Here is a 26,806-nt window from a genome sequence, read left to right as displayed (position 1 = left end):
ATATATATATAGTCGCTGGGGACCTATAGGGGGCGTGCAATAGACGTGTTGAGTGTTTGATACGGGCTTAGAGTGTTGGGCGTTTCATATGTAAACACATGCGCGCACAATCACGCACGCACACGATCACGCACGCACGCCCACGCACGCAGAGAGTGGATTACTTAACAACAATCGCTCGCAGCAACCCACGCACAAACGATATCAAGGCTGGCGTTTTGTCCTCGCGTATACTATGGAATGCCGCGTGGGCGGCCGTGGGGGCGCACGCATTCTGTTCCGACGTCACGGCATTGTAACAAAGCCGGCGAGCGCGAGCCATACCTGGAACTCGATTATTCGACGATTTAGTCTACGTCATCGTCGGCACGCGAGATTCGAAGTAACAAGTCGCGGTTTACAATTATTCAACCCGCTCGCCCATTGTCACAGCGACTCGGCGAATCTTTGTCAGCATTGCTTTACCTACGCTACGTAGGCGAACGTACAGCCACGTACGCGGATACAGCGATTTACATTCTGGTTGAATGCCCTGCGACAGCAATGCTTGATCGTGGTAGACCCATGAACACATGCTCATGATATCACTGATGATATCAAGAGCATATAAAGAAAGTTTCTTCTTTATATGCTCTTGATGATATGTATGCATGTTCGTGCGGTGAGTCCAGGCGGGCTGCGGGGGGTGAAACGCGAAAACTGATACCACCGCTATCAAAAACTTCTAACTCAACGCTCAAAATCCACGCACGCTGCGCATATGGGCAGTGGATGATGTAATGTTCGCCTGCGCATGCGTATAACTCCCCCGCCTTCTCCCCTTTCCACCCATACGCTACCCGGCAGTAAATCCGCCGTTTAGGGGGATACTACATCGTTAGGTCCTCGAAGGTTCCCCGCAGTAACACAGAGAAACCGATTCCCTCTCTCCCCAGGGAAGACAATTTACGGGATGCCATCACATCGGCGTTACTCCTCGCTGCGCACGCGCACTGAGCCATGCAATTACGAGCGCCACATGCGTTAGTGCAACTATTTTATCGGCTGTTGCTGTGACGTCACTCCGCGCGCAAAACTTTGTGGGCTGCCGGTGCACAAGAACTTGTGCTGACGCGCACGGAAGGTTTTTAAGACACGTAATTACGTAAACCTATGCAAACAGGTGAACCGGTGACATTGTGACACTGGTACGCGGACGCACCGAACGATTACGCACGCACATAACTGCGCGGTTATCCACGCGCGTTGCACGCACGTAAATGTACGGTTATGCACGCGCGTAACTGTACGGTTATGCACGCGCGTAACTGTACGGTTATGCACGCGCGTAAGTGCGCGGTTATACGCGCGCGTAAGTGCGCGGTTATGCACGCGCGTAAGTGCGCGGTTATGCACGCGCGTAAATGCGCGGTTATGCACGCGCGTAAGTGCGCGGTTATGCACGCACGCGTATAACTATAACTGCCCGTGAACAGCGACGTGCTGATGTATGTAGTAGACACTCAGCTATGGCGAGTAAAAACACGCACGTGCTAATCTCACGGTGCTACGGCAGTGCACGTGCTTGCGGGCGCAAGCGCGCAGCAAGCCCATGCCGCCGAATCGACCACGCTGCCACCGCATGCACGGCAAACCTAAACCAATTAAAGAAAGAGTTAACGACAAAAAAAGATTAGCAGTCTTTGGTAGACCGACCAACCCCCCGAAGGCATCTATATCAGTTGCATCAAGGTTGACGTACAAGAGTCGGCCGCTCTCCCTCTCAAACACGCTTCCTCCTAGGTCTGACTCGTGTAATGTACACGTACATGTGCAGTGCCATTACAGGTCTGCATCTTAATTAAATACTAGACGAAGATTAGTTCAACTAATTACTAACACGGTTAGGTACTAACACTAGTTAAGCGGGAACTAAAGATACGTAACTAAAACCCAACATGGTGTGTGTTGCATTATGTAAGACCAAAGTGATACATGTGTGATCAAGAGCGTATAAAGAAGCCTTCTTTATACGCTCTTGGTGTGATACATGACTGTGCTCGATATGTGCACATGCGCAGGAGAAAGACGATAAGGGATTAGGGAATAATGATTAATAAATCATTATTAAAAAAATCGTTGTTATCTTACACGTGATATACGTCGTAACAAGTGATCCAGCCACACACACATGCGCGCACACCCACGCACACACACACATTCACGCGCGCGCACGCACGCACGCGCGCGCGCACACACACATACATATTTACGCGCGCGCACGCACGCACACACACACACACACACGCACGCACGCACGCACACACACATACATATTTACGCGCACGCACGCACGCAGGCACGTACTAACTGCGGGATGCAGAACCTATGAGGTGACTCAGCGGTTGTTTGTTTACCGACGGAGAGTTGCGTCGGCCTCATTTTTCACGCTGCGGGAAAACCTGTACAGACGCGACATGGCGCGCTGCCAAGTAGTTATTTACATAGCAACCTACGTACACAGCAGTCGAGATAGCAACGCGAGCAGCGTGGGCACCGCTCGCTCGCTCGCAATCGCTCTACTGCGAACCGAAGACTCGGCGTGCTTATATACCCCGGCTAAAAATAGCAACGCGCTGTGATTGGCCGGCGCGCCCGATATGACTCCCGGACGATATCAGAACAGCATTCATTGAGAGAGCGCTTTCCGAGTTGGTAGCAACTATCGATTTAAAGTTTACCATCGCGCGCGATACATGCGTAACGAAGGAAGCTAGACCTTCTTTTGAGGACAGTAATAACAGAAGAGGACAATGTCAGCCGCTGACGTGATGCTACACGATGAGCTTTTGAATCAGCTGAACTCGCCCGAGAGCTTGCAAGAGGTTCGTGCATTTATTTATACCCAGTTATGAATTGTGAAGTATATGAATTACGTCACATATGCTTGTGTTTATCATTATATACTTGTGCAAAAATGTGCGTTATATGATAATTACGGAATTACAGGAAATTGTTGGCAATAATAGGTGAATGAGAGTAGAGAAACATTAATAAGACTTTGGTAGTAAATAGTTTTCGTATTTATTTAGCATTATATTTTTTTATTGAGACGTTCCAAGTGCCTGTGGGCACGCGCATGCATACGCACGCACACACATATATAGTTAGTTGTATGTTGTACACATATATACAGTAGTGAGCGTAGAATACATCAGGACAACGTGAGAGTCTGTTCTTCACACGTCTGGACCGCGCGCGCACCGCCCCCACCACCCCGCGGGACGAACCCACGCTCACCACCCACACGCTCTCTCGCTTACAGATGTGGCACGACGTTGACGCATGCCACTACCAGAGGGAGCTGCCGCCGCCGCCGCCTTACCCTGGCACGGTGTCGAGCCCCGGCTACTCGACGGGAACGCCGAGTCCATACTCGCAGCACTGCCCGACGTCGCCCGGCTCGCACTTTGGCGACGAGAGCCCTTACTCGCTTCACTGCCCGACGCCGCCCACCGCCGACACCACCTCGGACGACACCATAGACGGGCTCCTCGACCTGGACTTCATTCTCAATCACATGATGGGGCAGGCCGAGCCGAGCTTCTACGCTGACGACGTGTCAGTCAAGCGGGAGGCGGGCGCCGCCTGCTGCAGCACGACCGCACCGGGACAGTCGCCCGTGCGGCCGACCGACCCGCCTGGGTACCTCCCAGACTTCCAGTCCGCATTCGTCGACATCCCGGACATCAAGCTCGAGGACGGCTTCGCGTGCGAGCCGGCCATGCGGTGGCGCCACCAGCCCGAGCCGTTGCCACGGCAACTCGTGCCGCCGGCGTTCCCGGCAGCGCTGCCCTACCTGCAGCCGTGCGCCACCTCACAGGCGCCGTCGCCGTCAGAGCAACAGCAGCAGCAGTGCCACCTGATGGGCGTGCTGGAGGCGGCGCCGCCGCAGCCGCGCAAGGCGGCGCGACGCGGCTGGGGTCGCAAGCGCGTGACGACGCACACGTGCGCGTACCCGGGCTGCGTGAAGACGTACACGAAGAGCTCGCACCTGAAGGCACACCTGCGCACGCACACGGGCGAGAAGCCGTACTGCTGCGGCTGGAAGGGATGCGGCTGGAAGTTCGCGCGCTCCGACGAGCTGACGCGACATTACCGCAAACATACGGGCGACCGGCCGTTCCAGTGCCAGCTGTGCGAGCGCGCCTTCTCGCGCTCCGACCACCTCTCGCTGCACATGAAGCGACACGTGACCGTGTGAGGACAGAGGGCGCCACCAGCGCTGCTCGGACACGGTCGGCGTCGCCGGCGTCGCCGATCGTCGCGGTCCGGTGTAATTTTTAACCCCGTGTAAGTATCGCGTGATAGTCGGTTGCATGTAGTTTCCCCTGCATTCTCCTCGAGTGCAAGTGGGAGAGAAAAGTTATTATCGTTGATTTTTAGAGTTTACCGATGCAACTTATTTAGATTTATCGTTATTCTTTTGTTTTTATTCGTACCTGACGCACGCGGTCTTGGTAGAGTTAGCTTGGCAATAGCTTGTTTTAGCAGTAGCCTAGGAGGCATCTGGCATGCCTCTGTTAGAGCGAGAGAGAGAGATTCTTAATTTTGAGTAAGCTTTATGACGTTTGTTCGTCACTGCATGACGTATGTAGAGAGATATAAAGAGACAGGGGGGTCACTGGTGACCCTGGCAGGCAAAAGTAAACAATTCACTCGCGTTTCTACCAGCTCGCGTGTGTCAGTAAACTTTGTTGCGTGTAACGAAATCTACACCGACCGCCATGAGTCACCATTGCTAGCGGACATGCCCACAGAACTGGTATTGGGCATGGGTGTAATGCGTAGGATGGAACAGCCTGCTTCTGCGTAAGCTAGTGCTACTGCGCCGGGGTGCAGCGCACAAGAACGAACGGCGTGCTGGCGCGATAAATGAGCCTGTGAGATTTCTGACGCGAGTAAATCCGCGAGTTTCCGCTGCTGATACGCAGCAGCGGCCGTTACGTGGTCTTCCTGGCGTGACACAGTGATTATTCCACATATATCCCGGTTACAGGGAGAGACCCCCGTGTCGAATCTGGTGATATACCTTACGGTATCCAGCGACCGAACCAAGTAGCTCACGATTTTTTACGGATGTTTTCGAAATGATTACGGTCATGTGATATATAACACGGCAAGTCTGCTAGAATGTTTCTGGTGACGTTCAAAGCGTTTCGCTCGAGCGTCGAAGGTCGTTCGTGCACTAGTGCTGCCATCTATTGAGCTGCTTGCGCGTCGTTTGAACTCAAGAGGTGCTATTGAATACGCGTGGCCTGCTGGTGATGGCACGGGCGTTAGATCTGCGGATTATTAGTCAGTTGTTGGGAAGAGAGACTCGGTGTGCCACGTTGAACGTGATGTCCCATATATAGTGTACAAAATTAGAATGCGTGAAGCGTATACTGTGTATATGCCAGAGAAAAAGAATTGTTATCGTTGTTAGCCATTTACTATTATACTGTTGCTGTTTATATAGTGATGTATACTGATGTTTTGAGATATTCTCATCCAAGTAGGTATATATTTACCGCGTTGTAAGTGAACTACGCCAAGTTTTTGTAAGATAACGTCAATGTATATATTTTATATGAAGTGTTGAGAATTACCGAATACATTTGATACTTTTGCGCGAAAACATCTGCTCTTGATTGTCATCCATTCACATTCACACGACGCAACTCACAGATTGAATACGTACCGCTCACACACACGCTAGTTACTCACGATAATACAGATCCCACAGTTTCACATTTACCCCCTCTTTCCTCCTTTATAATTATATTCTCTTCCATCTCTTCTTCGTTCACTCCTTAGACCTTCCTCACATTCACACCCTCTTTCTCATTCATCTCACCTTCCCAAACCCTGTCATCTTCCCACGCTATCCTAAGAGATCCCTTTACTAATTCTATCGTAGTATACACATAGTGGTCACTGAATGGGAAATCTTTTTGAGTATTTTTTACCAACGCACTCGCGACGAATTTTGGCTTATTCGAGTGATATTAGACCAAAATAATGAAATATTCCGCCGATAGATGGCAGCACATTTCTGAGAGAAACTACGCCAGTAAAGCTCAGCAGTAAAGGAGTACCAGATCTTGCAACAAATTATTTTATGGGATCACATTATTTGCCTTGTTAATACAAAACGGGCAGACATAAACACTATGCCCCATAACATAGCGTAAACATTAAAAGGGGAATTATGTGTTAGCGAGGTATGGGTTCATCACACTGGCACTTTTTCTGAACACTTCTCAAGAGAAGATGAAAACACAGACTACACAGATTGTTCAATATTAGGTTTATTGTTTTAATATGATCTTGATTGTGACAACAAAATTCACTTCATGTCATTACTTTGGTTATATAATCTTTTATACTACCTCTTTCTATATAATACAATTACAATGAATGTGCTAGCGTAGTCTAACAAACTGATGATATTCCTGCAATTACATGACAGAGAAAAGACAGAATATATATATATATATATATATATATATATATATATATAATTATATAGGCTCTTAGTTTATCGGATGGCTTTGTGAGAAAATGGCGTCGTGTGGTGTGGTAAGGTAGGGTATAGGGTATGGAATTTCTGGCTTATACTTGCGACCTAGCATATGATAAAACAATCTGAAGAGCTGAGAGATACTGATGATGAACCCAAAATCTTCTGCCGAGTTATATTGTTCTCATCGTACGATACTCGTATCGTATGTATATTTACATTTATATGTATGTATACGTACACGCGTACGCATATATATGTATATATAAATACCATCACATTTGAGGGCTGACGGCCGCTGACCTTTCTGAGGTTAATTTTTGCAAGCATAACAATGATGTCAACCACAACGGCAACACACTGCATAGCTTCAGTCACTTCCATCAACTGATAACAACGCTTGAAAAAAAAGATCACCATTGCCATCTTCTTCATCATCATCATCATCATCATCATCATCTTCTTCATCATCATCATCATCATCATCATCATCATCATCACCATTAGGCTTGACATCAAAAATATTTTTCCTAGCTTTAACACACGATGGCGCTCACAATTTTCCTGCAGTGACGACAAGAGGACAGCTGTCAGCTGCGTCGCTACCGCAGCCTCTCTCCGAACAAATCAAGAGCCAGGATGCAGCGCTTCACAAACCACTGTCTGACCATAAACTATGCAGATATCTATACCCCTATATCATTAGATACCTACGAGCCTTGCGACTCGACAGAAACCTTACGAAGCTTCCCCGTCTGATATACTAAACATAGGAAATCTCTGCACCATAATGTTGGCAGCTGTATGACCTGACTGATAATCACTCACTGTAGAGTTATATGTCCACCGCACTGGCGCCGATCCACGTTACTGTAGTGTACTGCACGACACGTGAACAATATAGACAGATAGCTACGTATCGTCATCGACGGACAGTTATAAAAAGTTGGAGCAACGATGACCTCGTGAGGAGATATCAGTGGAAGATCCACTACAAGGGACGCGGCGGCCATACAGACTGACCGCCGGTCGATCTTACGGGAAGACCGTGAAAAGCGCGACATCCCGACGTGAATAACGGCGGGTGACGACGTAGGATGGAAGAGCTCGAGCGTGCCAGGCATCGACAATGGCAGAGGGTGGCGGCGGAAAAGGGAAGAACCTACGGCGTGAACAAACACGAATGAATACATTATGAGACAGCGATTCCTGAGGTTCACGTATACAACCAAGTAACCATGGCGACCGAGCTCACATTCTAACACACGACGAAACGTGAGCAGTGGCGCCACCACGTGCGTGATAACACAGCCACGAATAATAACACAACCACATCGATAATCCGTACGTGAGAACACGCATGTGACAACACAACTATAACAATAACGTGTCTGTGATAACACAACCAAACAGATTGCACGTGTGTGATAACACAACCACAACGGTGACCCGTACATGATAACACGTGCGTGAGAACACAACCAAAAAAGATAATGTTAACCATAATGTTAACGTGCGCGCATTTGATTAAACAACCGTAATGTTATATTGTGTTATAACAACCACACCGTTAACGTGTGTATGATAACACAAACACAGTGATAACGTGTGCGTGTGATAACACAAACACAATGATAACGTGCGCGTGTGATGACACAAATTCACAATGATAACGTGTGCGTGTGATAACACAACCACAATACTACAATGAGCGAGGTGATCATAACCAGTGCATAATATATAAGAGCCCGTCACGCACGCACGCACGCACACACAATGTCGTTGGTCACATGGCTTCACGCTTCCAAGATGGTCACACAAAACTCACTTCGCCCTGCTATCAATCGATTACTGAACACAGCTGTAAGCTATCAACGCTCATTCTCGCCCACACACTCATACATACCAACTCGCATCTCGTCCCCTCAAAAGACACACAATGAAATTTGTCACTCAACATTACACCCAAGGCATTCGTGCATGATTATCACAGGAGGGTCTTGATGGGGTGTAACGTGTATATTTTACATCGTTAGCATGAATTTTTCGTGATTAATCGTCTTATATAAATTAACGGCATTAGAGAAATTTTATTCATTCATTACCGTCAAATTCAGGTTCATCTCGATTATGAAGCGGAATTACGCCCCGCGGACTTCGTCTTTAGTAGTTAAACTAACAAAAGAGTAATGCCACGACTGAAAAGATTTACAGGCAGCTGAGAAAATGTCCAAATATTTGCTGCTGATTTTGGGGGTATTACACCAGAACACTCCATTAGGTCATCGCACGACATAAGACCTCCGACCGCCAGTTCTTCGATCTATTATCCCCGCCACACACGCACGCACGCACACACGCACGCACGCACGCACGCACGCACACACGCACGCACGCACGCACGCACACACACACACACACACACACACACACACAGCACCGATGGCTACAGGTAGTCAAGTTCAGCCAATTCCAGCAGCCGGCTCTCTCGCCACGTGACACGCACGACCAATAAACACCTGAAGGTTACGATACGAACAGCACAATTGCACAGAGCTGATTTGGGTAACTAGCATTTAAGTATACGGTGACACTGGTTTACGTAACTATATCTCTACCGCCTAGTGAGTTTTGTATAACATATGATTCTAGACACAAAACTAATTTCTAGCCATAATGATATTAATATCATACACCACTTTAATACTTAAATACAGTAAAATATACTTTTAAAATATATTATAGTCCCAGTGATTTAAATTTTCTCACATAAATGCCAAAATATAACGATCATCATTAATTTGGCACAAGTTGATATATAACTTGATAGTACAATATACATCTGCTTTCGTATAATACTGACTACATGTGTATCACACATGTATATGTATAATTATCCTTCCAAATCATATAGTTCATAATAAAATAAAGATAGAATATAGTTACTGATACACAGACTTTTCAATAATATAACACTATAATAATAATTTGAATATTGCAAATTGAAACTCAAAGGAAATAACAGAACCCACCTCGGTAGATACTATTATTTTATAGGTACATACTACTATTAATCGTAAAAGAGACACATTTGGTTGATACTTCCAAATAGTATTCAGTTTTCTTGATTAAAGGATGCTTACAGAACCAAATTATCCATCAATCACTCAATTATTCATAGTCGCAAAAAATAAGTTTGTTTGATGATTCCAAATAGTATTGAGTTTTCTCAATCAGTGTACGATGCTTCACAAACCAAATAATCAATCACTCAGTGAATCAATCCTCATCACTTCTAAATGAACTCGATGTGTGCATCTAGGTTGCCATGATAGCTGCTGCTCAGCACAGTGCGCAAGGCTCTCGTAAAAAAAACTACACACCCGCTAGCGTTCTCTCTAACACACCTACCTTCGCAGGCAAGCACAACCAGGTCATGGGGGCAATCGCCATTCGAAAGCAACACGCGCCGCCAAACCGGCCATCGGCGTGTCATCGAAAAACAACAGAGCAGTCATCGCACGTGAACAGCACCAGACACGAATCAGTATTTACAGAGCTGCCCTGAACGTGTGCGACACTGAGGTATATGCGACACGCGCCGCCGCGACGGCATGTCGGCTGAAGGGGGCGCCACTGTTAGGAAGAGGGCGCCACGTGTTACCGCAGTATACTGGGAGAGATCAGTTCGAGTGACAACTATAGTATCCTCGATCGTGATCAGCTTTATTAAACTGCCATTAATAGTTATTAAATACTCAAAGAGGAATAAGAAATCATCAATAAAATGTTAATCGTTAATAATTATTGAAATTTAATCGTTAACTTAATTACAGAAATCGTGCTGCCATATCCGAGTTCCGACATCACGACCGCAGGCCATTGTTTTACGCATCTCAACGGCCGCGAGGGTCGTCAGACACGTGGCGCCACCTGTCAGCCACACACGCCGGGCGGGGACCATGTTAAACAACAGCAAACTCGACAGCCTTGGAACCAGTCAGCACAATACGGCCGTCTGCGCTCGCGCGCCCCGGGCCGCCGCCGCCGGGGGTTGTCCGACGGGCGACCGGTCGTCCCGGCATGTACGGTTAGTTACCGCTGCACGGTCGGGAGGTCGGTCTCACCTCCCACCCCCCCTGCTGGGCGGCTCGGGGCGCGCTCGCGCCCGCACACATACAGAAGCTACAAATGTCTACGGCTGTTATCTAGAAACAAAAATGGTGACGCACCGTGCAAATCGACAGTCCTCGGCGAAGGCGAGCCGCACACGGCAGCGCCACACAGTGGAGAAATAGAGACGCAGTGACAGCGATGCAGGAACGCGTGGTTAGACGAACAGCTAGCAACGACAGAGACACCTAGAGAGAACGCAGGGAAACACGGCGTTAGCACCCACTCCCTGCACAACCGCTACTCCACAGCTCCATAGAAAAATAAATGAAACTCACTGCACACACACGCACGCGCACGCGCGCAAACACATGTAAACACACGAGACCACGTGACAGCGGGACGAACACTCGGGATTGCGCACCCGACCACGTGACACTGTACAATGCGAGACTCAGAGACACCGGATTACACGAGACTGTGTTCACACGAGATGCAGGTGGCGCCATGTGACACCGAACCACGTAAAACTGTGGCACCGGACCATGTGACACCGTGTGACACTAAGCCACATTAGCCTGTATGACACCAGACAACGTGAGACCGTGTGGCACTGAGCCACATTAGCCTGTATGACACCAGACCATGTGACACCATGTGACACTGAACCACACTAGGCTGTATGACACTAGACCAAGTGACACCATGTGACACTGGAGCACGCACGATCGTGCAATCTCGCGTCACACCAGCCCACTGACACAGGACCATGCAGCATCGTGTGATAGCAGGCCACGTAAGATAATGTGACACGTCCAACACGCTGCGTCACACAATCCTACACGAGGTGCAGAGCCAGACTGTGACACTGACACACCCGTCGTACCGTGTGACGCCGAGACCGTGTGACATCGCGTGTGACATCACGTGTGACACAGATCGTCGTGTGAATCCGCGTGCTACTCAATCACGTGTGACAGCAGAACACGACAGACAAACGCAAAAGGTTGCAAACGGACGGCAAGACAGAAATAAGTCAGAACAGTCAAACTCAATGACAAGCACGCCTATACTCTAATCGTGACCAGACAAGCCTCCTAACCACCCAGGTAACAACAACGTGATGGTGTGCGTGCACACACTAACAGACACCACCACAATGGTCCGAGAATTACTCGTGTATATACATATATATACATACATATGTACACAAATATATATATATATATACATATATATGTATATACATGTACACAAATGTGTGCGTAAAAGGCATAGGTGATTTCATGCGTGTTGATTTGCATCACATTACTGACTGATGTTTGTTTACCTGGCCGGTATTAACAGGATCAAATGGCAGCTGCTAACCTATGACACATACATCAGTTCTTCTTACTTAATTTACATTCGACCAGCATTGGTGCCAATTATAGGTAGCAACAGCAGCATTTTGGAAACAACCGAATGGTCACTTCTACTCAATATTTACAATATCGCCTGCTTTATACTGTGATCTCTGGTGTGTGTGTGTGAATATAATTTTTACCAACTTTATTAAACTCATCAGAAGTTTGTTCGTGTTGTTGAGATCAAATAAATGCCATAATAGTCAAAATATAGTTAAACTCAGACAATGCACAGACGTTTTGCGATATTAATACCATTACGAATGTCCATGTGCTTTGCACATTAGAATGACACTGTACCTATAATCACAACTGTAACCGCAATCATAACTGTGATGTGCAAGACTGCTGGCTTCATTATACATCATAAGATAAGCAGCAATGATATTCACAGATTTCAGCAATAATTGAGACAAACTTACCTGTATATTCTCTTAATTTCTAGTATCTACTAAACTTACCTGCCATTTTGCTTGGTTACAGAAGACCTACAATTCGTCTGCTGTTCATTGTTTTTCTCGTTTAACATAACTAACTTGTTAATTGACTCATTTACCTTTCTAACCACTCCAACTCATCAGCCTGCTAAACATGCATTACACAGATTCACCCTGGTAACAATTTCAGATCTAGTAACCTTTCGATACTTTTATCCTGTTAATCATTCCACATAATTAATATTTCCAAGATTCTTCACAATCAAAGTGTTAACCATTCTATATAGTTAACAATTTAATCATATAAGACAATTACTCGATTAGGGGCATTCCATACAGTTACCAAAAGTTAACTACAAGGTTACTTTATTAAAAATTCTAGACAATTAACCTATTAACCATTCCACACAGTTAATATGCTAACCATTCCATGAAATTAACATGTTAAATATTCCACACAGTTAATATGCTAACCATTCCATGAAATTAACATGTTAACTATTCCACACAGTTAATATGCTAACCATTCCATGAAATTAACATGTTAACTATTCCACACAGTTAATATGCTAACCATTCCATGAAATTAACATGTTAACTATTCCACACAGTTAATATGCTAACCATTCCATAAAATTAACATGTTAACTACTCCACACAGTTAATATGTCAACCATTCAATGAAATTAACGTGTTAACCATTCCACACAATTAACCCATTAACCATTCCATGGAGTTAATATGTTATTTGTTCGATGAAATTAACGTGTCAACCATTCCTACCTGTAAGTTACCAACCTGCTATCCATGCAATCAGAATTAGTTAATAGGGAAGGAGTGTGACTTCAATAAACAAGGGAAATTCGTCATTTACTAGCTTTAGAATACCTACGATTTACTACGCGTAACTCAAACAACTTAAGCTCAAATCGTACACAGTACATTCGCCTAGCATCGTGCGAAATCGTTTCCTCGTATACACCCGCAATCCGGAGATACAGACTAAAACGTACGACACGATTCTCTATTCTGTTGCCAGCAAACCAAATGTATAACCCGCCTAACTAGAAACAAAAGGCAGCTACTAACGACTCTTGCGCACTCTTGTGCCCTCGGCGATGCAGTGTGGCTCGCTGGGAGATTGGACATCGACGCAACACTCGGCGAGCTAATCTTTGACCTATTTACAGCTGGTATGCCCACCACGCACGCACGCCCACAGCAATCAGCAGCAGCTCCAGCTCCAATCTCCCAGCGAACCACACCGCATCGCCGAGGGCACAAGAGTGCGCAAGAGTCGTTAGTAGCTGCCTTTTGTTTCAAGTTAGGCGGGTTATACATTCGGTTTGCTGGGAACAGAATGGAGAATCGACTCGTACGTTTTAGTCTGTATCTCCGGATTGCGGGTGTATACGAGGAAACGATTTCGCATGATGCTAGGCGAATGTAGTGTGTACGATTTGAGCTCAAGTTGGTTGAGTTACGCGTAGTAAATCGTAGGTATTCTAAAGCTAGTAAATGACGAATTTCCCTTGTTTATTGAAGTAACACTCCTTCCCTATTATCTACTTCTGATGCAATTAACCTGTTAGACGTTCCGCTGTCGCCACAGTTCGCGACGCGACGGACCGCCTGCCCGGGCAGTGACACAGCAACACAACCTACCTGCGACACACTACCGCACAGCTCAGACCTAAACCCTGTTTACATAGGAAAAGAGGTCTGCTGCCGATGGCTCCGGCGTCTGCCCCGGTCCGATGCGGGAAACACAAGGCATCGCACGGCGGAGGCATGGGTTAGATGGAGTGAACTGACGGCGGAATTCTCGTCGTAAACGTCGCACGCGCATCGTCGTCGCCATACTAGTGTTCTTGTCACGCAGTGCTGGGATCGTGTGAGGGTCATGTCAGGTCACAAACAGGTCATGTTGGGTCATATAAAGGTCACGTCCGGTTACGTAAAGGTCACGTTGAATCACATACAGGTCATGTTGGCTCACATACAAGTCACGTCCGGTTACGTAAAGGTCACGTTGAATCACATACAGGTCATGTTGGCTCACATCAAGGTCATATCATTTCACGTAAAAGTCACGGTGGATCACGCAAAGGTGACCTTGGGTCAAACACGGGTCACGCGTCTAGGTCTCACGCAGATAGCACCGTCGAGGCGACACCAGACTCGGGTCGGGGGGAGGGGAGGATTGATAGGAGTGGTCGGGGCAGGGCGGCGCGAGGCTACACCCACCGTTAGTACGGCCGGCTGGCCTCCTTCGAACGCTTCAGCTGCACCTTCAGCCGCTTCATGCCGATCTGGAACCCGTTCATGGACTGGATGGCCGCCTGCGCGGAGACGGGGTTGTCGTAGCTGACGAAGCCTGAAACGACACCGCGTGCTGCCGTCGTTAGTGTGTAGAACTAGAACTGGGGAAGCATCCTCACTCAGCTAAACCACGAGCTGCCATCGCAGCGTGCATAGAACTGGGAAAACATCCTCACTCAGCTAAACCGCATGCTGCCATCGTCAGCATGCGTAGAACTAAGGAAGCATCCTCACTTAGCGACATTGAGGCACTGGCCAGATACACGACACATCTTCACGTTGAGAATCGGTAGAAATTTCATCATCGCACGCCCGTAGCATAAACCGATCGACGATCGAAGAACTAACCGTTGATCAATTACGAAGATACTTTAGTGGATTGGAAAACATGTCGGATTCAAGGTTTAGCATTTAATATTTGACGGATGATGCAAACAATTGGAAATCGATTTAAAAAGTAAATAAGAAACAATTAACAAAGCTCTCCCTTCACAACTGATTGCAATTCGTGTTCGCCTCATTCAGAAGAATTGCGCATTTCACGGTGCCATGCAGCATCGCTCGATGGGCGAGACAACCAAGTAATACTTAACTATAAAATTTAAAACTGGATAAATCAACTTGGAAGACTCAACGAGTAATGCTCAATGAACTCGATCAATCGGAATGAACAAGATAGTTAGATATCGTAGCGACGACATGCTAAAGTGCAATCTGAATAATCAGGAGTCTTGTTCCTAAACGATACGCGAGTCACCGAAGACGTTCTAAGAGAGTATGATTGCAGGGCCTTGTTTACTCCAGCTAAGGATTGTCACTACGGCAACCAGAAAATCCTGCCGACGCCGCGTCAGGGGAGCGACGCAGACGACTGATGCACGCACCGAAACACTTGCTGAGGTTCGTCTGCTTGTCAACAAACACCTTGGCCGAGAGGACAACGCCGAAGGGCAGGAAGGTCTGACACAGATCCTGGTCGGTGAACTCCTGTGGGAGGTGGTAGATGAACAGATTTGCTCCCTCCGGACCTGTGTTAAAGACACAAATGAAGGCCGAATAAAAAAGGAGAAGAGGTGGTAGGTGGGAGGCAGTAGACGAATAGGCCGGCTCCTTCCATGTGCATAAAATAATAATGTTCAAAAGATACACAGCCGCGCTGTACGGCGTTCAAGTTAAAGTGAGAGAGAGAGAGAGAGAGACAGAGAGAGAAAAGATGGAGGGTGGAAGAGAAATAGAGAACAATAAAGAAAAGGGAGAGCAAGACAGAAAGACAGCGAGAGAGAAAGGGACCCAGATAGGGAAAGAGAAAGAGAGAGAGAGAGGGAGGAGGAGAGGGAGAGTGAGAGGGAGAGAGAGACCAAAAGAAGAGAGAGTGGGAGAGAGAGAGACAGAGAGAGAAAAGATGGAGAGAGAGAGAGAGAGAGAGAGAGAAGAAGGAGAGACGAGAGAGAGAAGAGAGAGGAGAGACGAGGAGGAGAGATGAGAGACGAGAGAGAGAGAGAAGAGGAGAGAGAGAGAGAGAGAGAGAGCGAGAAAAAGTAAGAGAACGAGAGACAGACCAAGGCAGGGAGAGAGCTGGCAAGAAAGATGTTGGGGGGGGGAGAGAGAGAGGGAGGGGGAGAGGGAGAGGGAGAGTGAGAACCACCAAAAGACCAAAAGAAGAGAGAGTGGGAGAGAGAGAGACAGAGAAATACCTTCACTCTGCTTGCCTGACGCGCTCTGGATCTGCTGCTGCACGTTGGGCTGGGTGAAAGTTGGAAAGCCTGCTGCATATTGCTGCATCCCTGAGTATGCCTGGCTGAGCGCATCCATACCTGAGCCGTTAGTAGTACCTGTCAACACAAGAGACCCTGAAACGCAGCTCAGCGAATAGCGACGCACGCTCGATGCTAGATTTACCTGTGACGAGGAAAGCAATACTTCATTTCGGTTATCATCCGATCAGCTGCATTACTCTGTTATTCAGGTTTCAGGATTTCAGGTGGTTATTCAGACCAGAATCAATTGCCAGTTACTTGCTACAGTATGAGCTTGATTATTTCTTTAAGGGTTTTCACATCACAGTCCGGATATAGCAATAAGACAGTGGCTTCAATATTCTCTCTGAACGTCTTTCTCTGCATGCAGTTATACTAAGCGAAATACTTGTCTATGTATATTGCACTTTATATACATGTACACATGTATGTTTCAGACATATGTATACATATAGGTTTTATACACATTTATATACATGTTTCAGACACATGTGTACATGTATGTTTTGTATACGTGTGTACGTGTACATTTCATATACATGTATACATATGTTTCATACACATGTATACATGTATGTTTCGTATACATGTATACACGTATGTTTTGTATACATGTATACATGTATGCTTCGTATACATGTATACATGTATGTTACATATACATAATATATACCTGTATGTTTTGTGTACATGTATACATGTATGTTTCATATGCATGTATACATAAATACATGTGACAACGTACAAATAAATTTATACATTTATGTTTGATATACATGTATGTTATGTATACATATATACATGTATGTTTTGTATGTGTAAAAATATATATGTCGTATACATTTAAACATGTATGTTTTGTATGCATGTATATATGTATGTTTTGTATGCATGTATACATGTATTTATGTAACACATACTTATACATGCATCTCATAAAAGCACCCCTTGCACTTCCACAACGTAGTAAACGTTCAAGCGCATCCGACATCCCCGCAGCCACGCGTCCCTCACGTGCTGCCACCTGGTGTGCACGTGCAAGCTCTCACCTAGTGCACTGCCGTTCATTGTTCCGACGGGCAGTCCGCTCATCGTGAACAAGCCGGACCCTGTGAGCGCGGCCGTGCCGGACATCGTGCTGGGGCAGGTCGTCGCGCAGCCGAGGCTGCCTGCAGTCGACGATAGAAGAAACAAAAATTAACCCGCGACCCATCGTTAGACTCGGCGGCGCCACCTACGGCACGTGCAGCGGTGGCGGGGGATTCCATGCAGCGGCTTCGGATGCAATGAGGTTCGTTTAACGATTATAAGAACCGTGAAACTGGGGTAATAGTTCGTAGTAGATAGTTGATAGGATATATATATATATATATTTACATATAGAAGACAGAATATACTGTATGCATGCAAACATGGATTTAGTTTAGACATCCATCACCAGTAAACAAGACAGCACAGTGTATATATATCAGATATATATACATATATGGTTAGTTTTACAGCCAATAATTAATGTAATAAATTGGCGAATTACTAGTACAATCACGTATACACGGTATCATAGAACAATGCAAGAAGCATTAACAGAAATTTGCAAGGTCCACGTTGACGGTTGATACATATATATATATATATGATACTTGGAATCTGTTAGAAGCTACCAGGCATTAACTGAACCAACTATCCAGTAAACATACATACATGTGCAATTTATATAGCCACATAGGATGGGTATTTTGCGTACAACTCGGTAAAATCTTCACAAAGTAGACAGCAGTGACAGAACCCACTAACAAAGACTAAAACAAGCGCAAGTACGCCACAGAACGCCAGCACGACGACACGACTACGACAACAGGCGACTGCTAGCGCGTATATGTAGGCTTACCGGGTATCGAGTGAGCCTTCAGGAATGGCACTGCATGCAACAGAAACAAAAGCGACTTAGTGCTCTCGCTTAAAACCAAGCAATCACTGCCCACTGTCGTCTACTCGTGTTATATCCGCTAAGAAACGCGCATGCAGCGACGCCATTAACGATATTGTCCCTCCTAACTAACCTACATCAGCTAGCATTGCTGACTGTGCAAATAGTCAACTATTACACAGAAAAGGGAAATGGAAAAGATGGCCTTTGCATAAGTTCTATGGATATTACCAAGAGCTATTACACAGAGAATAAAATGGAAGGGATGATCTTTTTCTGGAATGCTACAAGGCCATTTACACGGAAAATTAAATTGGAAAGGATTCTTTCTTTCAGAATGTTCTATGGATATTACTCAGAAAATGACACAACATTTTCACACACTTCACCAAGGATATTTACACGGAAAATGTACTGGAAAGGAGTATTTCTTTCAGAATGATCCAAGGATATTATACGGAAGATAATTTAACGGAATGGATTAATTCTTCCAGAATGTTCCAAACTGTGGGAACCTGCCACAGGATAGATACGTGGCAGACGTCTGTAACCATCGAGGAATGTAAACACCCCGCCTCCCAAAAAGCTACAGCACTACAGCTATAAGCAGGAATGTGGAAATGCCATTAGCGATATGTAATGCGAAGTGTAAATTTCTACAGCTGCAAGAAAGACCACACACATTTACATTAGAGGAACACATACAAGCACGAACGTAAGCTCACGCACGCACACGCACGCACATGTATTCAGACGCATATAAGCTACACGGTCAGGGAGGAACAAGACACCAAATGCATAGCACTATTCGATTGTAGACGTAGATTGTTATTCGACATGTATATCCATCAAGATATCATCCATGCCATCTCGTAGACAGGCGAAAAAAATGCTAAAAAAGAAGAATATTACTAGTAGCACTGTTCTAGTTCCTAGAAAAAAAGTCAAAACGTAACGTAAACAAAACAAAGCAGGCAACAAAACTTCCAAAACCACGTAAGTAAGAAGCACCTCTACTGAGAGTGAGATGTGCCGCTACTGAGTGCAGCTGAGAGAGGAACCGTGCAGAAATGCCGCCAACTTAACGTCTGCACAGTTCGCCAACGGTTACATGGTTACTTAACGAAATCATATGGAAGTGCTAGTAGCAATACTACGCTACACCTACCACACCGCAAGAGGAACACATATGCACACGCACGCACACGCAAGCACACGCAAGCACGCACGCACGCACGCAAGCACGCAAGCACGCACGCACGCACGTGAATTTAGTCGTATCGTCGTCGTTACTGTCACCGTCGTCACTTTAATTATCATTTTTATCAATAACGTCGTTAATATCATTGTCGGCTTTGTCTTCACCATCATCATCTACATCGTCATCGTCACCATCGCCATCGCCGTCACTGTCATGATCAGCATCAACACATCTTTCTAGAAAGCTAAGCTCGTACGTTTGCATGCATTGTCGGCACACATGTACTCGTGTCGGCGTGGCGGGCCGGGCAGCTATGCATTGTTAGGCGATTCTAGATGGTGTGAGAGTTGAAACTACGGCAGCGGCATGAGCGGCTGAGCTATCCAAAGCGAACAGATATACCTGCAGTGGTGTAGCCGTCCCTCCAGTCGGGCCCTGCACTGGCTAAACTGGTGCCTCCATCTGGTGGGTACAAGTACACTCAGTCAGGCACTCACACATTCACGTCAAAACGCCGGCTTCGATTCGCATGCATGATACACGAGAGAACTATCGGTCCACCTCCGAGAATCAATCTCCGCGCCCACCCCTGTACGGTCACTCGAGATACGGCCAACTCACTCCTTCTGCGTCTCCTTTCTCATTCACTCTCGCTCTCTCCCCCTCTCTTTCCTTCTCACTCTCACCTCTCTCTCCTTCTCTCTCTCTCTTTCCCTCTCTCACTCTTTCTCAGTCTATAGTTCTTTCCCTCTCTCACTCTTTCTCAGTCTATAGTTCTTGCTCTCTCTCTCTCTCTCTCCCTCCAAACACCGCATATTTCTCGCGCACGGCAAACAAGTTTCGTTGACACAACACCAGCGAGAAGGAACCGGTATGGCGGCGGCTGCAGCGGTGGCGCCCCCTGGCTGTACACCCACCGCGGCAGAGTGCGCGACCCCCCACTCGCTGAGTGGAGACTAACCACGCGCGCGTATTAAGCAAAGGAGAACACCTCGTCGCCCCGGAAACCTGACCGAAGCTCACGGACAGACGCAGGGTTTCCACGGTGACGGCTCGTGCAGAAACAATCGGTTGCACGCACACACGCACGCACGCACAGAATCACGCAAGCTCACTCCGCATAGGTGAATGGGCGATTGTGCTGATACAAAGCTAGTAAGGAGCTTATCTTACTTTACAAGTAAGATGAGCACAGTAAGTAACACACGTGGGTGTAAACGTACGCAGATGCGTCCGGATTAACTCTAGAGATCAACACACGGGTGAAAGGTGGTGACGAGCCTCTGTGAACGGGTGATACTCCATTAGGAGTGTTCCCAACTTTAATGTCATTAATGGTTAGGGTTATGTTATAGGTTAGGTTAGGGTTAGGGTTAGGATTATCAATCATTAATCATTAATCATTAATCATTAATCATTAATCATTAATCATTAATCATTAATCATTAATCATTAATCATTAATCATTAATCATTAATGATATAAAAGTTGGGAACACTCCTAATGGAGCGCTAGCCCCGTGACCGTTCGCATACAGGAACGAAAGCATACAGCAACATCATGAACATATCCACACAACATAGATATTTATAGAAAAATCATATCGATTGCGTAGATATTTTTCCGTAGCGAGACACACACATATATATACGGCTAGGTAGCAGCCGTGCATCCATCCATCCACATAGCGCGCGGGCACAGGTTTTCCCATTAGAAAGTGGAGTTACGTGCACGGTTACGTTTACGAAGGAAGCAGAGGTCGGGAAGTCACGGTGCTGATTTCAACTCTCATTCATCAGTGAGTGAGTGACACACCAGCAGCACCGCGCGCAGTCATTACAACAGCACGGCGGCAAAACAACGTTAGCTCTAACCCGCAAGTCTAGTCGATACGTCATGATCGGATTACAAACCCCCGCGCCGTCATCGTACACGAAAAGCTCGGCTTTATCTCCCCCCCCCCCTCTCTCTTGCTCGCTCTCGCTCTTACGTAAAACCAAGATCTCCTATTACGTACAGACGCCAGCCACGAACATATCATATATCTCCAACGTGCGTGCATACAGAGTAATGCGAGTAATACCAGACGAGCATAACTACGTGTACTACGGCTCCGAATATAGCAAAGCACAGACATTGAAGACATAGAATAACATGCCCACACAAGCGGGAGTGAATAAAAACAACATAATACAACAAACAACAACATTAAATCAACAACGAACACAACAACAACAAATAACAACATTAAATCAACAACGAACACAACAACAACAAACAACAACATTAAATCAACAACGAACACAACAACAACAACAACAACAACAACAACAACAACAACAACAAAGACATGAAACAACCAAACAAAGAAAATGGAAAGAATAAAAAACAAATTCCCTTTTCTTCACTCCCGATACTAGGTATAGATATGTTCGTTCTACGGCGTATACAATCAAACCTTTATACATTAGCGGTCACCTCCATAAAACGGACACCTGTCTATAACAGACACCATCAGCAATGCTTTTAGAGACAGTTACTTAGTGAAACCACCACTATAGAACGAAGAGCATGGAAGGACGACCATTGCAGCTCCCCTTGGGCGACGCAGGTGTGACCGTATGCACCTATTAATCGCTACTAGGTCTACTGAAAGGCCATCGAAGGAGGAAGCGAGCGAGCGTTAGCGTTGCTGTAGAGGATGTGCCCGTCCCGCGCTACCATTAGCGTGCGAACACGATACAGGTTATATTACATGCAATGTTAATCAGTCACCTAATGCGCTGCCAGCACCGTTTCCCCTGGAGACGCACGCACGCACGCACAGACACAGCTACACACACAGACAGACACATACGCTAACAGCCAGACAGGTATAAAAATACGCAGCCGCGTAGGTGAAGCTGGAGCATTAACTGCTGCAGCAGAGGAAGGAAGGAGGCTGAAAGGCCAGCACGAAGAGGAAGAGCAAAGACAAGCGTAATTAGCACGGTGGGAGACCTCGATACAGTACATCCGCGCTGCTTGTAATGTTTGCGCTACGGACGTTACTAAGCCAACTTACGACACGAGTGTTATGTAGAAGAGGTTGAGATATTAGTGCAACATCATCACGGGTGGCACATTAGTGCTACATAAGCACTCTGCATCACAGGCTGGTGCACTAGTAACTACAGAGGGTTGGTACACCACACAGCATCACAGGCTGGTACACTAGTACTAGAGGGTTGGTACACCACACAGCATCACAGGCTGGGATACTATCACTACAGAAGTACTAGTGTAAACCAGTCTGTGATGCGAGTACGTTACGGTGTGCCAACCCTCGTAGTACTAGTGTACCATGTGCTGTATGTCAGTACTAGATGTGCCAACCCTCGTAGCACTAGTGGTGTACCAGGTCTGTGTATGGCAGTGTTGTGTGTTACCAACCGCTCTGTAGTACTATACTCTAGTATACCAGCCTGTGATGTAGTTACTAGTGTGCCAAACCCTCTGTAGTACTTAGTGCTACCGTCCTGTGATGCAGTGACTAGTGTGGCCAAGCCCTCTGTAGTACTAGTTGTACCAGTCTGTGATGCCAGTAACTAGTGCGCAACCTCTGTAGTAGCTAGTGTACCAGGTCTGTGATGCTGTGTGGTGTACGCCAAACGTCTTGTAGTGATAGGTAATACCGCCTGTGATTGCGTCGTGTGGTGTGAGCCAACCCTCTGTAGTTACTAATGTATCAATCTGCTATGATGCCAGTATAGTGCTTACAAAGCCCTGCTGTAGTACTTGTAACGCTTGAATTAAAGTTTCGATGTTGTCAAATAAGAAGGAACCCAAACTTGTGTATTAAATTTAAAGCTGAATTAACTTTAATGATCTGCCACACAGTGTATAGTTACATCTTGCAACAGAGATAATGGCGCATCTCCTGTCTTTCACCCGCGTCTCTCTAAATCTCTTCTATATATTACCCCAAAAAAAAAAACGCCCTACATCTTGGCGCACATGTCACCCATTCTCCCACAACGGCGTCCTACTCCATTTCACAATGACCGTAGTGAAATGCCCGACCTGAAAACACGTTTACCATGTCTTGCCAATATAACATCAATGTAGCCCGCACAAGAGTGCGCGACGCTCTGTCTACATAGACTACACTAAACACAACCGGAGTTCTAGCCGCTACTCCGCGACTCGAACTAATTTATGTAACATCTGTAAATCATATGTTACAGTACTAGTATACCAGTCTATGATGCTCTGTATTGTACCACTACCAACCTTCTGTAGTACTAGTGCACCATGCCCTATTGATGCTGTGTTTTGGTGCTACCCAAACCCTCTGTAGTACTAGTGCCACGCAGTCGCTGTCGATGCCTGTGCTGGTGGTACCAACCCTCTGTAGTTACTAGTATACCAGCACCTGTGATGCGTGTGGCTGTATACCAACGCCTACTGTGAGTACTAGCCTATACCAGTCTGGCATGCAGTGTGGTGTACTAACCCTCTGTAGCACTAGTGTACCAGTCCGTGATGCAGGTGTGGTGCTACCAACCCTCTGTAGCACTACGTATTACCAGCCGCTGTGACTGCTGTGTGGTGCTAGCGCAACCTCTGTAGTTTACTAGTGCACCAGCCTGTGAGCTGCCAGAGTGCTTATGCTAGCACGTAATGTGCCAACCCGTGATGAATGTCGCACTAATATCTCAAACCTCTATCTACATAACACTCGCTGTTCGTAAGTTGCGCCTTTAGTAAGTCCCGTAGCGCAAAACATTACATAGCAGCGCTGGACTGTACTGTTATCGGAGATCTCCCACCGTGCCTAATTACGCTCTGTGCTTTGCTCTTCCTACTTCGTCGCGCTGGCCTTTCAGCCTCCTTCCATTCCTCTGCTGCCAGCAGTTAATGCACAGCTTCACCTACGCGGCTGCGTATTTTATACCTGCTCTGGCCTGTTTAGCGTATGTGCTCTTTGATCTGTGTGTGTAGCTTGTGTCTGTGCGGTCGTTGCGTCTCAGGGGAAACGGTGCTGGCTCAGTCGCATTAGGTGACTGAGTTAAACATTGCATGTAAATATAACTGTAGTACGTGTTCGCCGCTACATGTAGCGCGGGCGGCACATCGCTCTATAGCAACGCTAACGCTGCGCCGTCGCTTTCCACCTCCTTCGATGGCCTCTTTCCAGTAGACCTAGTACGATTAATAGGTGCATACGGTCCCACACCTGCGCTCGCCCAAAAAAAAGGGAGCTGACAATGGTCGTCCTTCCCCATGGCCTGCTTCTTCATCACGTGGGGCTTTCACCATCGCGCTCACGTCCTCTAAAAGCATTGCTGAGATGGTGTCTGCTTTATAGACAGGTGCCCGTCCTTTATGGAGGTGACCCCGCTAATGTCATAAAGGTCTTGATTGTATACCCGCCCATCGCTACGAACGAACATCCATCACTATACCGTAGTATGCGAGGAGCTCCGAAGAACAAGGGAATCCTTAGTTTTCTATTCTTCCATCTTTCTTTGGGTGTTGGCGTCTGTCCTCTCAGTCTCTTGTGAGTTGTTGTTGTTCGTTGCTTGTTCGCCTTCTGTGTTCTGTTTTGTTGCTTGTTTAGTTGTTGCTTCCCACCGAGTGCTTCGTCTGCTTGCACATCTTAATCTGTTGTTGCTTATGCTTGTTCGCTCCTCCGTGTCGTGTTGTTTGATTTAATGTTGTTATTCTGTTGTTGTTGTGTTCCGTTGTTGATTTAATGTTGTTGTTTGTTTGTATTTTATGTTGTTTTTTATTCACTCCCGCTTGTGTGGGCATGTTATTCTATGTCTTCATGTCTGTGGCTTTGCTATATATTCGGAGCCGTTAGTAACGTAGTTATGCTCTCTGGTATCACTCGCATTACTCTGTAATGCAACGCACGTTGGAGATATATGATTATGTTCGTGGCTGGCCGTCTGTACGTTAATCAGGATATCCTGGTTTTACGTAAGAGCGAGAAGCGAGCAAGAGAGGAGGGGGGGGGAGAATAATAGCCGACTGCTTTTCGTGTATCGAATGACGGCGCGGGGGTTTGAAATTCCGATCATGACGTAAAATCGACGTAGACGTTGCGGGTTAGAGCTAACGTTGTTTTGCCGCCGTGCTGTGTGTAATTGACTGCGCTGCCGTGCTGTGCTTGGCTGTGTCCACTCACTCACTTGATTGATGAGAGTTGAAATTAGCTAGCCGGTGACTTTCCCCGACCTCTGCTTCTCTTCGTACACGTAACCGTGCACGTTAACTTCCACTTTCTACTGGGAAAACCTGCGCCCGCGCGTATGTGGAATGGATGGATTGGCACGGCTGCTAACTAGCCGTATATATATGTGTGTGTCTCGCTACGGGAAAATATATCTACGAGAATCGATATGATTTTTTCTTATAAATATTCTATGTTGTGTGATATGTTCAGATGTGCTGTATCTTTTCGTTTTTCCTTGTATGCGAACGGGTCACGTGTGGCTAGCGCTCCATTAGGAGTGTTCCCAACTTTTATATACATGTAATTGATTAATGATTAAATGATTAATGATTAATTGAATTAATGATTAATGATTGATGATTGATATACATAACCCTAACCCTAACCATAAATGACATTAAGTGGGAAACGACTCCGCTATATGAGGTATCTACCCGTTAGGAGCCGTCACCCACCCTTTCACACCGTGTGTGATGCTCTAGAGTAATCGGCACGGATCTGCGTACGTTTCTTAGAACACCCACGCTTGTTAGCTTACTGTGGCTCAAATCCCCTTTAACTGTAAAGTAAGATAACCGCCCCTAAGCTTTGTATCAGCACAATCGCCCCATTCACCTATGCGGAGTGAGCTGCGTGATTCTGTGCGTGCGTGCGTGCGTGCGCGGGTGCGTGCAATCCGATTGTTTCTCTGCACGAGCCGTCACCGGTGACCCTGCGTCTGTCCGGTGAGCTTCGGTCAGGTTTCGGCGGGGCGACGAGGTGTTCTCCTTTCTTAATACCGCAGCGCGTGGTTAGTCTCCCACTGCAGCGAGTGGGTGGGTCGCGCACTCTGCATGCGCGGTGGTGTACAGCGCAGGGGCGCCAAACCGCGCTGCA

General features: G+C 46.6%; 4 protein-coding genes across 7 annotated transcripts in view; 3 read left to right on the top strand and 1 right to left on the bottom strand.

Annotated features, from left to right (window-relative positions):
* Positions 1-2,074, top strand: part of LOC106814354 (mutS protein homolog 5-like) — a 36,138-nt gene extending 34,064 nt beyond the window's left edge. The window contains exon 25 of the mRNA XM_014818663.1: positions 2,061-2,074. Coding sequence (XP_014674149.1) covers positions 2,061-2,074 — 14 coding nt within the window. The remainder of the gene's footprint in view (positions 1-2,060) is intronic.
* Positions 2,075-2,672: 598 nt separating this feature from the next.
* LOC106814353 (formin-like protein 20) lies at positions 2,673-3,905 on the top strand. Its single transcript, XM_014818662.1, has 3 exons — positions 2,673-2,864; positions 3,305-3,823; positions 3,879-3,905. Exons 1-3 carry the CDS (start codon positions 2,793-2,795, stop codon positions 3,903-3,905), a joined length of 618 nt encoding a protein of 205 aa, XP_014674148.1. The 5' UTR covers positions 2,673-2,792.
* Positions 3,904-5,659, top strand: LOC106814355 (Krueppel-like factor 2). The gene has a single exon (XM_014818664.1). The coding sequence runs from the start codon at positions 3,905-3,907 to the stop codon at positions 4,241-4,243; it is 339 nt and encodes a 112-aa protein (XP_014674150.1). The 5' UTR covers position 3,904; the 3' UTR covers positions 4,244-5,659.
* Positions 5,660-6,314: 655 nt separating this feature from the next.
* Positions 6,315-26,806, bottom strand: part of LOC106814356 (CUGBP Elav-like family member 2) — a 30,745-nt gene continuing 10,253 nt past the window's right edge. Inside the window, exons 1-8 of one of the 4 annotated variants that reach the window (XM_014818668.1) lie at positions 22,166-22,364; positions 20,110-20,169; positions 18,468-18,497; positions 17,629-17,748; positions 16,517-16,654; positions 15,707-15,850; positions 14,748-14,877; positions 6,315-10,905 (exon numbers count right to left, since the gene is read on the bottom strand). In XM_014818668.1, the coding sequence (XP_014674154.1) occupies positions 14,750-14,877; positions 15,707-15,850; positions 16,517-16,654; positions 17,629-17,748; positions 18,468-18,497; positions 20,110-20,169; positions 22,166-22,175 (630 nt within the window). In that variant the 5' untranslated portion in view covers positions 22,176-22,364 and the 3' untranslated portion in view covers positions 6,315-10,905; positions 14,748-14,749. Of the gene's footprint in view, positions 10,906-14,747; positions 14,878-15,706; positions 15,851-16,516; positions 16,655-17,628; positions 17,749-18,467; positions 18,498-20,109; positions 20,170-22,165; positions 22,365-26,806 lie in introns of those variants that run through there. The other 3 variants (XM_014818665.1, XM_014818666.1, XM_014818667.1) reach the window with 3 other exon arrangements.

The sequence above is a fragment of the Priapulus caudatus genome, unplaced genomic scaffold (genome assembly GCF_000485595.1).
Source record: "Priapulus caudatus unplaced genomic scaffold, Priapulus_caudatus-5.0.1 Scaffold911, whole genome shotgun sequence".
Taxonomy (NCBI): Eukaryota; Metazoa; Priapulida; class Priapulimorpha; order Priapulimorphida; family Priapulidae; genus Priapulus; species Priapulus caudatus.
The sequence above is the reverse complement of the archived record's forward strand: the minus strand, read 5'-3'. Positions and strand labels throughout refer to the sequence as shown.

Bases quoted from the DNA above. Each gene is read 5' to 3' on its own strand.
- LOC106814353 (XM_014818662.1), top strand. From the start codon at position 2,793: ATGTCAGCCGCTGACGTGATGCTACACGATGAGCTTTTGAATCAGCTG. The intron at 2,865-3,304 runs GTTCGTGCATTT...TCTCGCTTACAG, and splicing joins CGCCCGAGAGCTTGCAAGAG to ATGTGGCACGACGTTGACGC. The intron at 3,824-3,878 runs GCAGCGCTGCCC...CGTCGCCGTCAG, and splicing joins TCGTGCCGCCGGCGTTCCCG to AGCAACAGCAGCAGCAGTGC.
- LOC106814355 (XM_014818664.1), top strand. From the start codon at position 3,905: ATGGGCGTGCTGGAGGCGGCGCCGCCGCAGCCGCGCAAGGCGGCGCGA.